This window comes from Phaethon aethereus, assembly GCF_964289735.1.
Source record: "Phaethon aethereus genome assembly, chromosome: 11".
Taxonomy (NCBI): Eukaryota; Metazoa; Chordata; class Aves; order Phaethontiformes; family Phaethontidae; genus Phaethon; species Phaethon aethereus.
The window spans coordinates 24,678,989-24,691,252 of record NC_138587.1 but is presented as its reverse complement, the minus strand read 5'-3'; the positions used below and the strand labels follow the sequence as shown (position 1 = coordinate 24,691,252).

Here is a 12,264-nt window from a genome sequence, read left to right as displayed (position 1 = left end):
TGTCTGCTTTCACAAAAAGGACAAACTAACTTAGCATCACTGAGGGCAAAGAATCCTATCTCCAGGTGATGTGAAACTGGTGTAGCTCCAGCAAAGACCAAGTGGCCAAGATTCACAAATAAATCACTCTTCATGTACAAAAGCTCCCTGGCCAGTCCTAGGGTAAACCCACTGTATTCCAGTAACAACTATGGTGTCAAGGGCAGGATGCTCTACATGGGAAAGTGAGCTAGGAACTGACGGTCACAGCAAGGGAGGAAGGTTTCTACATCACCAACACAGAGCCAGAAAGTCAAATCAGCAGTCGCAGGGTAAGAATCGGATCTGGACATTGTAACCAGCATCAGCTAGGAGTCTAGTGATCACCCAGCAAATCTGAGGTGACAGTTCAGATCCAGTCAAGTCAATGGGACAGCACAGGAATGAGCAGGTACCAGCTGGCGAAAGAGATATTCCATACCGTACGACGTCATGCCCAGTACATAAACTGGAGTTGGCCGGGGGGCGTGAATCACTGCTCAGGGACAGGCTATCGATCACCGGGTGGTGAGCAATTGCTGTACTGGGCACCACTTGTTCTTGTACTTTCCTTTGTCGGTATTATTATTGTTATTATTATTGTTGTTTCCTTCTCTCTTGCTGTCCTATTAAACTGTTTTTATCCCAACCCATGAGTTTTTTGCCAATTCTCTCCCCTGTCCCACTGGGGGACGGAGGGAGTGAGCAAGCAGCTGTGCCGTGCTTGGTTGCGGGCTGGGGCTAAACCACGACATAGCTGGGTGCCTGCACCTGCCCCATCAGCTACTCAGTCACCAGGGCTGTCACATGCGCCTGCACAAGCCAGAGGCCTGCTAATGGCCTATCAGCTGCTCAGCAAGAAGTGACCAACAGTCACCTTGTGGGGAACTGTGAGGACAAATGGTCACCTCATAGGACTGCATGGACAAAAGCCCCCCTGCCCCTTCCCTCACTGGCCACCCCATGGCTGCGCTTTGCCATCCCACTAGCCAAACACTCTCCTCTGACCCCAGCACTGGTGGCCCTGCCAGGAGGGATTTCGACATTGTGGTGGCATCGACGGACATCCCCTGGGTGATGCTGAGATGAGCTGCTGGGGAAGTGGGACCGTTGGTGCAATTTCTGGACCTGCCAGGCCACCGCAGCATCCCTACTTCTTTGTGAGACGGCTCCACGGAAGGGAAGGTTGTTCAGTGTCCTTGTCTCCTTATGTCTGACTCAGTGTCATGGGGTGCTGGAGCTCAGCCCGCAGCAGCCCCATATGGGCCTTCCCCATGTCCCACCATAGCTGGGGGCGCCCAAGATGGAGACATGGAGTAGGGACCCATGGTCCCAGTTATGCTTGGAGGGGTCACATGGTGCCCTGCCACATTGCAAAGGGGACACCTGGGCCCTGGTTGTGTTTGGAGGTTGCCGGGGTGGACCCCCTCAAACTTCCCCTCGGCTGTGGTTTCGGTTCTGCCTTTGCCCCCAGTGCGGGCACCCCAGGAAAGGGGAAGAGAAACTGCAGGGTGAAGGGAGGTTTTAGGGGACAGTCAGGGAGGAGCAGCGGGTAGGGGACATTGTGGGGGCGAGGACGGCTGTGGTCACCACATTGACTCTCCAGCACTGGACACTGGCAATGGACACTGGTGACAATAGGGACAGATTCCCCTCCGAAGATGGTGGGAAGGAAAGGGGAGTGCCAGGCTGCAGCCCAGCCCCAGGCCCTCTCCTGGGGGCGTTTGCAGGAGAGTTGGAGCTCCCCAGCACTGTGAAGTGCAGGGATGCAGCAAGGCAGCTCCCAGGCCCCATGGCTTGGATGGAGCTCCATGGAAATGTGGAAGCTGCTCATCCACCACAGTCCCTTGTAATGGGGCTCGGGGTGTGGGGACCATGGTCCCATCCCCATCCCATCTTGGGGATCCTGCCTGTCCAAGTGCCGCCACTCTAAGGGTCTGATGACTGACAGTGGGAAGCAGTCCCTTCCAGGTCTTGCATCCTGTCTGTCCCCTTGAGGACCATCACACTACCACTGCTCCAGCCTATCCACTTCCTGTGCCCCAAGAGGAGCTCCTGGAGGCGCCACATATTCCAGCCCTGCCTGCATCCATCCCCAACCCCACAGCTGTGAGCCAGGCAGGAACTGCTTGACACCTCCTGCCTGGGGACCCTATTCCCCAGGATCAGGCCAGTGGTGCCAAGGGTTCAGGAGATATCATCAGCTCTCCTCACTCTCGCTCCCCAGAGCTGTCCATGGCTATGGCCTTCACCCGCATGCCTGGCCCAGCTCCGCTTCTGCTGGTTTGCCACATCATCAGCTTCTACTCATGGCCCATCAGTGTGGCCTGGCTGTGGGACAACCGGGAGGTGACAAAGAAGCATGGGGCCAATGTACAGCCTGGGGGCACATGGAGCCCAGGCATGTGGTGAAGCTGCAGGAAAGACAGCCACGTCGGGTCGAACCCGCCCTGTTGAGTAGGCAGCACAGAGAGGATGGAGATGTCTGTGCTACAGCAGAGCCAGGCATGCTGGGCACAAGTGGCAGCGAGGGACATTCTTATTAGGGACAGTGGATGCAACCCATGGCCAAGTGGCACCTCCACGTGTAATGGGGCTAGAAAAGAGGAGTCAGGTCACCTGCACTGCCCTGATTGTCAATGTGCTGCTGCAGCCATGAGGGACCCCTCCTGCAGCCAGTGCTCCCACCAAAATTCCCCCAGCACTCAAAGCCTTACTCAAGATGCCCCAGACCAGCCCACTCCAAGCAGGAACCTTGGGGCCCTCCCCAAAACCTCAGTGCCAGTCCTATTGGCTGCCAGGGCCACTAGCATGAGCAGAGCTGCCCAGGCAAAAGCCACCCTGAGGAGAAGTGTGTGGCTGAATCTCTCACAGCCCCTTCCTCCTGCCACTGCACCCACTACTGCACGCTTGGGGCCTCACCACTGGCACCATGCAGCCCCCTCGCCGCTGCCTCCTCCTCCTCCTTCTTCTCTACATCCTTCTCCTCTCTGGGACATGGGCAGACCTGGAGGGTAAGTGGGGCACTTGCCTCCTCACTCTTCCTTGTCCCCTAGCTCCATACCTCCTCCCTGGCAGGGATGCAGCCACCCCAGGTGGGTGCAGGGGGTGGGAGCTGGGGCTGCCAAGGATGCACAGGGTTTATGGGGGGCCCGCAGGTCCCTGCAACCTGGAGAACCCATTCCTCAGCCCCTCCACTTTCCCCAGCCCTCTCCTCCCATGCCCATCTCCCTGTCAACCCTGTCTCCTATAGGGACCTTCACTATCCGACTGCTGCAGACCTCTACCTTCCAAAATACCTCCTTTGTGGACACGGAGGGGCTGGGCCTGCTGGAAGACATCGAACTTGGTTCTCTTGATAAGCATACCTGGACCATCCGCTTCTACCAGCCCTGGGTGCACCCAGCCCTGCCCCGCAGTGACTGGGACACCATTGAGAATATGATCAAGATTTATTTGCAGCAGTTCAACCACTTGATCAATGAAGGTGCTATGCAGAAGGATGTGCCCTGTGAGTACCTGGTCTTCTCTGCATCCCCTCTCTGAACAGCATCTGGGAAGTGGGGAAGGACCCGGCACTGCTGGTGCTGCACAGGAGATGCTGACAACATCTGCAGGAAGGCAGTCCCAGCCCCTCATGCAACCTCTCTCTCCTCTCTGCCCCTCCAGACCCCTTTGTGGCCCAATGCATGGCGGGCTGCAAGCTCTATCCCAACAGGACCTCCCAGGCCTTTGCCTACGTGGGCTACAATGGCCAGGACTTCCTCAGCTTTGATGTGGGCAATGCCACCTGGCTCCTCTCCCAAGACACCAAGCTGTCACGGTACGTCCAGGCCGTTCTCCAGAACTCTACTGCCTTCAGCGAGCTGGTGGAAGTCCTCTTCAATGATACCTGTGTCGATGACATGGAGGTGTTACTGCACTATGGGAAGGCAGCTGTGGAGAGACAAGGTGAGACCACCCTGACCCTGGCACAGCCACCCCAAAGTCCCCCACACACTGGGGCCAAGTGGTATCCCACCGGGGCTCCCCACATCCCTTGGCCTTTGCTCCCCAGAGCCACCTGTGGCCACGGTCTTTGCCCGCACACCCAGCCCAGCCCGGATCCTGCTGGTTTGCCGCGTCACTGGCTTCTACCCACGGCCCATCAGCGTGGCCTGGCTGCGGGATGGCCAGGAGGTGCCACCAGGCCCGGCGCTCAACACCAGCACCATCCTGCCCAACGCCGACCTCACCTACCAGCTCCGCATCGTGCTAGCTGTGGCCCCCGGTGATGGGCACCGCTATGCCTGCCGCGTGCACCACCGCAGCCTGGGCACCCGCAGCCTCCTCATCCCATGGGGTAGGTGCCACCCATGGGGACAGGGATGGGTCTCCTGAGCTGCCCTGCCCTGCGGGCTGGAGCAAAGCCAGGAAAGCTCATGGCAGCCTCTGCTCATGTTTCTCAGGGAACTCAGAGGTGGTGCTGATCGCAGGGCTCGGGGCTGGGCTGCTGGCAGCCGTGGCCATGGCTGCCATCATAGCATTTTTGGTGTGGAGATGCAGGTGAGGCTCCTTCTGCCCTGCAAAGCAGCAGTGGGAAAGGAGGGGAGGAAATGCCCCAGGGGATTGTTGCACTTAGCAGCAAAGCACCTGCTCTGGCCCTGCCAGCTGCTGTCTGCATCCCCACAAGGTCTCTTCCATGGAGTACCCATGAACCATCCCCCTCTCATTTCAGAAAGCACGAGCAGATGGGAGGATCAGAGTCCAGGAACTCCATCTTGAGCAAAGAAGCTTAGCCTGCAAAGGAGCCAACAGCTCCTGTTTCCTTCCACCACTGTCACAGGGACAAAAACTCTACCTTTTTCTGCTTTGACAAAATTCTAGGCACTGGCATCTGTGCGAGATCAACTTGACTCAGAGGTGCAGGAGGGAAACTTGGGGGTGCTCCTGACCTGCTTCAATTTGCTAAGCAAAGGATGCAAGTCTGAGACCTCCTCACTCGTTACACACATTCACATCTTACCTCATGGCACTGCCTCATACACCCACTGAGGCTCTTTAGGGCACCCCAATGCCCAATTGCAATTTCTGCCAGTTCTGGTACAATAACACATTTCTCAGTAGGCGGTAAGCTGTGCCCTTCTACTGTCATTTTCTAGTACTTTTTTCCTAAAAGCTGCCTTTATTAACCGTATTCCAGAAATATTTGTGTTGAGACTCAACTGTCCCACACAGACCAAAAGCACCTGGCCAGAAACCTTTTTACAAAGTGCTGACTAACACTGAAACTCTGATGTAATCTGTGGGACCTGCAGATGTGTATAAAATTAAAGCATTCATGTTTTCACTAAGAACACGTGCCTTTCTTCAGAATTTGGATGAGCTTGGGGAGGATTTGACCAGCTGCAAATGGAAGCTGGAACACCACTGAATTATTGGTGCTAATTGCAGAAAACACCAAAGCAAGGGGAAAAAAAGTAAAAGTGTGTTTGTGTATATACAAACATGTTCTTATGGATTTCATGGAAATAAGCAACTATGCACATGGGGGTAAAGTGCCCCCAAACCTCCCAATTAAGGAGAAAAAGGAAGACAATCTCCCATCGGAGACAGTGGAGTTCAGACAGGCACAGGAAGGAATTTAGTTTGTGCTCCAAATCAACCACACACTTGAACTTGCGGCTTCAAAAGGTTTGGTTTCACAGGACAACTTCCTGGCAAAGTTTCATAGGATAAGTCTCTGGCAGCCATGTGCAAGTCAACTATCAGCTGAGTCAGAAGAAAACCCAACTGGCCTGTTGCCACATCCACCACAACTGCACTAGGGCTGCCTCTCCCCTGGCCAAACCCTGTGAACCGCAGTGCTGTGGGCAGGACTGAATTTACCTGTCAGCCAGAGTCACCTGCTGGCACTGCAGGGCTCAAGGATCTCGCTGTAGGAGGAGTGATGCTGAGTCTCTCCCAGCCCTTGCTGAGCTAGCACAGACAGATAAAACTTTCAGCTGCGGACAGGGCTCACCTCGGGGCTGGGAGCCTGCAGCCTCAGCACACAAGGCAATTCATCTCCTGAATGGAGTAAAACACCCTGCAGCACCCACTGGACATGGCAGGATGAACCTTACCCACCAAACTGGGAGAGCAGATGCAGCCAGTGAGCAAACCTGGTAAGAAAAGGTGGTCATGTGTCGTAAGAAACCCTAGAGTAAAACACACAAACACCTAATACCAGGGAGGTGTCTGCAAGTGTTTGTTCAAAGCCCCCAAGAGACCCCATGATAACACACGCACAAACACCCAGGTGCGGCTCTGGGCTTGGGGGGGGTAACAGCCCTCACGTGAGGGGACTATAAGGACCAACGTTACCTGTGGGGCCTGAGAGGACCAATGGTCACATGAGATGGAACTGCAAAGTCCTGCAGGGGAGGACAGGGAGGACCAGTGGTCACCTGGGAGAACTGTAAGAACAATGTCACCTTGAGGGGACTGTGGGGACCAACAGTCTGTGTGGATGAACAGCCTCCTGCCCCCTATGGTCATTTGCTAACCAAAGGAAGTGACTATATCAAGGAGGAAGAAGTTGTGACCTCTGCTACAGCAAGTAAGAAAGTGAAAAAAAACCCAACAAAAACATGATGACAAGTACATTCAATAGAGATGAGGAAGAGCTAAAGCAGAACTTCTGGTCCACTGCAACAGTGGGAGACATCTGGAGAAAATTTAGAGGAGGCTGAGCATATCATAAGCACCTGCAAAGCCGGGTGCCTGCACCTGCCCCATCAGCTACTCAGTCACCAGGGCTGTCACATGCGCCTGCACAAGCCAGAGGCCTGCTAATGGCCTATCAGCTGCTCAGCAAGAAGTGACCAACAGTCACCTTGTGGGGAACTGTGAGGACAAATGGTCACCTCATAGGACTGCATGGACAAAAGCCCCCCTGCCCCTTCCCTCACTGGCCACCCCATGGCTGCGCTTTGCCATCCCACTAGCCAAACACTCTCCTCTGACCCCAGCACTGGTGGCCCTGCCAGGAGGGATTTCGACATTGTGGTGGCATCGACGGACATCCCCTGGGTGATGCTGAGATGAGCTGCTGGGGAAGTGGGACCGTTGGTGCAATTTCTGGACCCGCCAGGCTACCACAGCATCCCTACTTCTTTGTGAGACGGCTCCACGGAAGGGAAGGAGTTCAGTGTTTGGAGGTTACCGGGGTGGACCCCCTCAAACTTCCCCTCGGCTGTGGTTTCGGTTCTGCCTTCGCCCCCAGTGCAGGCACCCCAGGAAAGGGGAAGAGAAACTGCAGGGTGAAGGGAGGTGTTAGGGGACAGTCAGGGAGGGGCAGCGGGTAGGGGACATTGTGGGGGCGAGGACGGCTGTGGTCACCACATTGACTCTCCAGCGCTGGACACTGGCAATGGACACTGGTGACAATAGGGACAGAGCAGGAGGATGGCCCCCACCATTCCTGTTCCTACACCCAGGGGACACCTGGGGAGGCAGACAGGGTTCCCCTCCGAAGATGGTGGGAAGGAAAGGGGAGTGCCAGGCTGCAGCCCAGCCCCAGGCCCTCTCCTGGGGGCGTTTGCAGGAGAGTCGGAGCTCCCCAGCGCTGCTCCCACAGTGATGGGCCAGGCGGGAACTACTCCTCACATCCTCCCTGGGGAGCCCCATCCCCATGGTTAGGCAGGTGGTACAGGAGGAGCCTGAGCTGGAGGTGCCGGGTGGACCCAAAGCAGCCCTTCTCCGATGCGGTGCATGAGAGGACAGTGGCCATCTTTCTCCAGTCAGGGCTTAAACCCAAAAGCCATTGTCACCTCCATTGGAGCTGATGCACCCCACAAGAACAGGGATAGGGCTGAGGTACCATCAGTGGGGAGGGGGACTCAGGGGGACCCACCCTTGAGCACCCATTTTCTCCTAGTGCCATTTCCTAGGCCTCCCTTTCCCTGCCCTCTCGTCCTGGCCAGGCTATCCCAGCCTGTTGCAGCACTTCATGCTCAAGACTTTATTTCATCTTTCCTCCCTCCCACATGTCCCCAGCCCCCAGCTCAGGACCTCTGGGCCCCTCCCCTACACGTTCACACGGGTCCCATTGGTGCAGAGCCACCGCTGTGACTGCTGGGCCGGGTTGAAGGTGGGACCCCATAGGTTCTTGCTCCTCCCGCAGTCACTGGCTGCTTCGGCCTCGCTGCATGCACCATGCAGCTCATTCACCTCCTCCTCTTCCTCTTTCTCCTCCTCCTCCCTGGAATGTGGGCAGACCCAGAGGGTAAGTGGGAGCCCTGGCTCACCCTAACCACTCTCACCCCCCTGTCAGAGGACCCCACAGGTTCCTCAGGGGAGGCATGGCCAGGCCACTGCGCCCTGCATGGGGGGGATGATCCCCAGTGTCAAAGGGCCACCCCTCACACGCAGCACCCAAAGGTGCCCTGTCCCTGCCAGCCCTCTCTGTTCCTGCCTCCAGCTTGGGGCTTCATGCCCCACCAGCTCCAGCACAGGGTCTTGGGCCCAAGCAGAAGTGAGGCCAGGGGTCCCCAACCAGGCCTGGGGTGTTGGGATTCCCCCAAAGGTGCCTTCCTCCTGCAGGGAGCCCGTGGGCACCAGAGGGGTCTCAGCCCCATGTTGTGCTGTGGGCCTCTTCCAGCAGCCCCTTGTTCGTTGGGGGGCTGCACCTGCGAGAGGGTGTTTTAGGCGCTGCTGTCCCACAGAACGTTTCACCACAACCCCATGAGACCTCATGTTTCCGGTGCGAGCAGCAACAGACATAGGAATGTGGGATTGATCTCTGGGCTGGGCTACTCTCCTGCCCCTGTCACGGTTTGGTCTCCTTGAGCTTCCAATGCCCAGGAGCCCTAAAACCTGGACAAAATACCTTTTTCCGTCCTCCGTTCTCCACATTCTCTGCACCGTCTGCAGGTCTCTGGAAGATACAGGTCCTGGCATGGGTGCTTCTTCTGGGAGAGGCATTGCCCCAAACGAGCACCGAGATGCCCCCATTATCTGCCCTGCACAGCCAGGCAGCAGGCACTGGGCAGGAGGGAGGTGGGGAGGGGACAAGATGCCTGAAATCCTGTATTGGGAGAGAAACGCCTTGTTGAAAATAAAAGAGAAGGAAAAAGAGCAGCAGAGGTAGAGGAAGTTCAGACAGGAAAGCAACCCTGAGCAGGCTGAAGAGCACAGAATCATAGATTCATAGAAGTTTGGGTTGGAAGGGACCTTTACAGGCCATCTAGTCCAACCCTCCTGCAGTGAGCAGGGACATCTTCAACTAGATCAGGTTGCTCAGAGCCCCGTCCAGCCTGACCTGGGATGTTTCCAGGGATGGGCCATCTCCCACCTCTCTGGGCAACCTGTGCTTCACCACCCTCATTGTCAAAAATTTCTTCCTTTATCTAGTTTTCCAGGGGGAACAGTTCCCCCACTCATCTCCTCTTTCCTGCAGCCTTTCCCATCCCCATTCTCTTTCCTAGCAGAGCCACAGGTTTTCCAGCTACTCCAGACCAGCCTCTTCACCAACATCAGCTCTGCTGAGGTGTCCGGGGTGGCTCTCCTGGGGGATGTGCCCATATTTGCACTGGATCCTGCCAAATGGAGCATCCATTTCCACTGGCCCTGGGCTCGCCAGGCCACAGCCGAGGGAGACGCAGAGAAGATCAAGTCCCACTCCAAGCTCTTTCTGCGCAATATGGTCCGATATGTGCATGAAACAGCCCAGCAGGCGCAACTGGACTGTGAGTATGGGGACGACCCCAGGCAGAGCCACAGCCCTTTTCCTCATTTCTGGCTGTGCCCTCCTCCCCACCAGGGTGGCATTTGTGAGGTCTCACAGGGTGCAACAGCTCCTGAAAGGGAGGGCAATGCTGCGGCTGCCAGGGCACATGGCTAGCAGGGGCGACAAGGCCAGCACTCCAAAAACACCCCTGAGGGCTCCTGCCATCTTGCATGGGGGAAACTCTCTGCACACCAGGGAGCTACCACCAAATTTACCAGGGCTACAGGACCTGCACAGCACAGATCAGGGAAAGAAAAAGTTGGGGGCAAATATTTTGGGGAACAACATTCTGTTTGAGCAACCACCCAGCAATAACTAGCCTCGTATCCACTCCGGCCTTCCAAGGGGACTGAAAGCTTGCAGGGTGTCCCAGGGCTTCCTGAAGCATGGCCACATGCCCTGCCGCCCCTTGCACCATGCTGCCCATCTCACCCCTGCATGTGGCTCCAGCCACATCCTGCCTCATGCCACCTGTGTCCCACACACTCATGGGACCTCTCCGCTGCCTCTGCCCTTGGCAGACCCATTGGTGATCCAGATCCGTGCGGGCTGTGTGCTGCACTCCAACAGGACAAGCTGGGGCTTCATGGATGTTGGGGTGGGTGGCAGAGACCTCATAACTTTTGAGGTGGAGAGGCAGCGCTGGGAACCCCGGCAGCCATCCCTGCTAGCAGACCTGGTCAGCAAGTCTCTTACCAGCAAGAAGGCCATCACAGGGGTCCTGGAGCACATCCTGTCCATCTCCTGCCAGAGCCACATCCTCACCCTGTGCAAGTATGGGAGGGCCGATCTGGAGAGACAAGGTGAGACCACCCTGACCCTGGCACGGCCACCCCAAAGTCCCCCACGCACATTGGGGCCAAGTGATGTCCCACTGGCACTCCTCACACCCCTTGGCTTTCACCCCCCAGAGCCACCCGTGGCCATGGTCTTTGCCCGCACACCCAGCCCAGCCCAGATCCTGCTGGTTTGCCATGTCACTGGCTTCTACCCACGGCCCATCAGCGTGGCCTGGCTGCGGGATGGCCAGGAGGTGCCACCAGGCCCGGCGCTCAACACCAGCACCATCCTGCCCAACGCCGACCTCACCTACCAGCTCCGCAGCGTGCTGGCCGTGGCCCCCGGTGAAGGGCACCGCTATGCCTGCTGCGTGCACCACCGCAGCCTGGGCACCCGCAGCCTCCTCATCCCATGGGGTAGGTGCCACCCATGGGGATGGGGCACAGCATGTATGTAGCAGCCATGGCCCTGCAAGGGGCAGCTGCTGCCTGGTCCTGCCACACCCACATGGCTGCCCTCTTTTCTCCCTGTCCCAGAAAACCACAGCACAGCTCCAGCTGTCGGCATCACCATCTCAGTGGTGCTCCTTGTGGCCACAGCCTCTGCTGGGGGCGTTTGGTGGTGGAAGCACAGGTGAGGTCTCCCTCCCTCTGTCTGCTCTTGGGTTTATGGGCAGATGTGTTGGGCCAGGGGTTGCAGCAGCAGCAGCTCTGCAGGGATGAACTCCCCAGCCCTGAGCATGGCTCACAGTGGTCCCCCTTGCAGGAAAGGTGTCAAGGCCACATGGGAGACCCCAGAGTTCATCATTTGAGGCCTGGCTGCTTGCCCAGCACTGAGCTCCCTTGCCACCAGCTCTGCCTGCTCATCTCATGTCCCATCCCTGACCCATCAGCAACAACAGGGGTTTGTGCTGGAAAATCACCGCATTAAACAGCTACAAACTTCCCCAGCTGCACGTGGCTCCTGTGGCTCTTGCCCTCCTTCCCCCTCACAAGGTTCCCCCAGGAAACCCCCCAGCGCGCTGCAGAAACCCCACATTGTGTCCAGGAAGACTCTCCCTTTTCCTGGATACTGGCTGATCTCCCCTGGCATGTCACAAGAAGCAATTCCACTACCAACCTCTCCCACATCTCAACATCTCCATGGCCAGTGTCCGTCCCTGGCAGAAGGACAGTGACAACCTGACCATACCAGTGTGGGGCTGCTAAGTGGGATGGGGGATGGAGCAAGCTGCAAACCAGGGAGAGATGGAGGGATTTGAGCTGTTTCGCTGGGGAGAGAAAGAGAATGGAGGACCCAAGTGACATCTCCAATCCCCTGACGGGGGGAGGTGTTTCAAGCAAGGTGCAAAGCTGCTCCTGCTTCAGTGCTCATCTCACCCTCTGTCTGGGATGATTTTGGGTTGGGATTGAAACAAGGATCTAAAACAATTACAAGGTTTTAGCATGTGTCACTAATCAACTGTAAGTTTTGCAAATTCCTTAATATATGGAAGGTTACTGATTACATGATTAGTTTGACTTTAGTATAGAATTCTTTAGCCTAATAACTATGTGATTATGTTTCACGGCCTACTCTCATAGTCCTTAGGCTGTATTTCCTCAATGTTAACATTGTTACCATGTGTAGATGGTTAATCACGACTAAAGCAGGCCTCATGAAAAGTAAAACGAAGAGTTAAGAGCAAGGACTGAGAGATTAAAGAGAACAGAGAA

The 12,264-nt window shown here is 56.5% G+C and overlaps 2 protein-coding genes across 2 annotated transcripts; both read left to right on the top strand.

Moving 5' to 3' along the window:
• Positions 1-2,950: 2,950 nt before the first annotated feature.
• LOC309408843 (antigen-presenting glycoprotein CD1d-like) lies at positions 2,951-4,796 on the top strand (the record flags this gene model as incomplete). Its single annotated transcript, XM_082004822.1, has 6 exons — positions 2,951-3,032; positions 3,272-3,529; positions 3,688-3,969; positions 4,076-4,360; positions 4,467-4,563; positions 4,736-4,796. The coding sequence occupies 6 exons, from the start codon at positions 2,951-2,953 to the stop codon at positions 4,794-4,796; spliced, it is 1,065 nt and encodes a 354-aa protein (XP_081860948.1).
• A 3,400-nt stretch (positions 4,797-8,196) lies between these two features.
• LOC309408726 (T-cell surface glycoprotein CD1b-3-like) lies at positions 8,197-11,186 on the top strand (the record flags this gene model as incomplete). Its single annotated transcript, XM_082004629.1, has 5 exons — positions 8,197-8,266; positions 9,471-9,728; positions 10,291-10,572; positions 10,681-10,965; positions 11,086-11,186. The coding sequence occupies 5 exons, from the start codon at positions 8,197-8,199 to the stop codon at positions 11,184-11,186; spliced, it is 996 nt and encodes a 331-aa protein (XP_081860755.1).
• Positions 11,187-12,264: the final 1,078 nt, after the last annotated feature.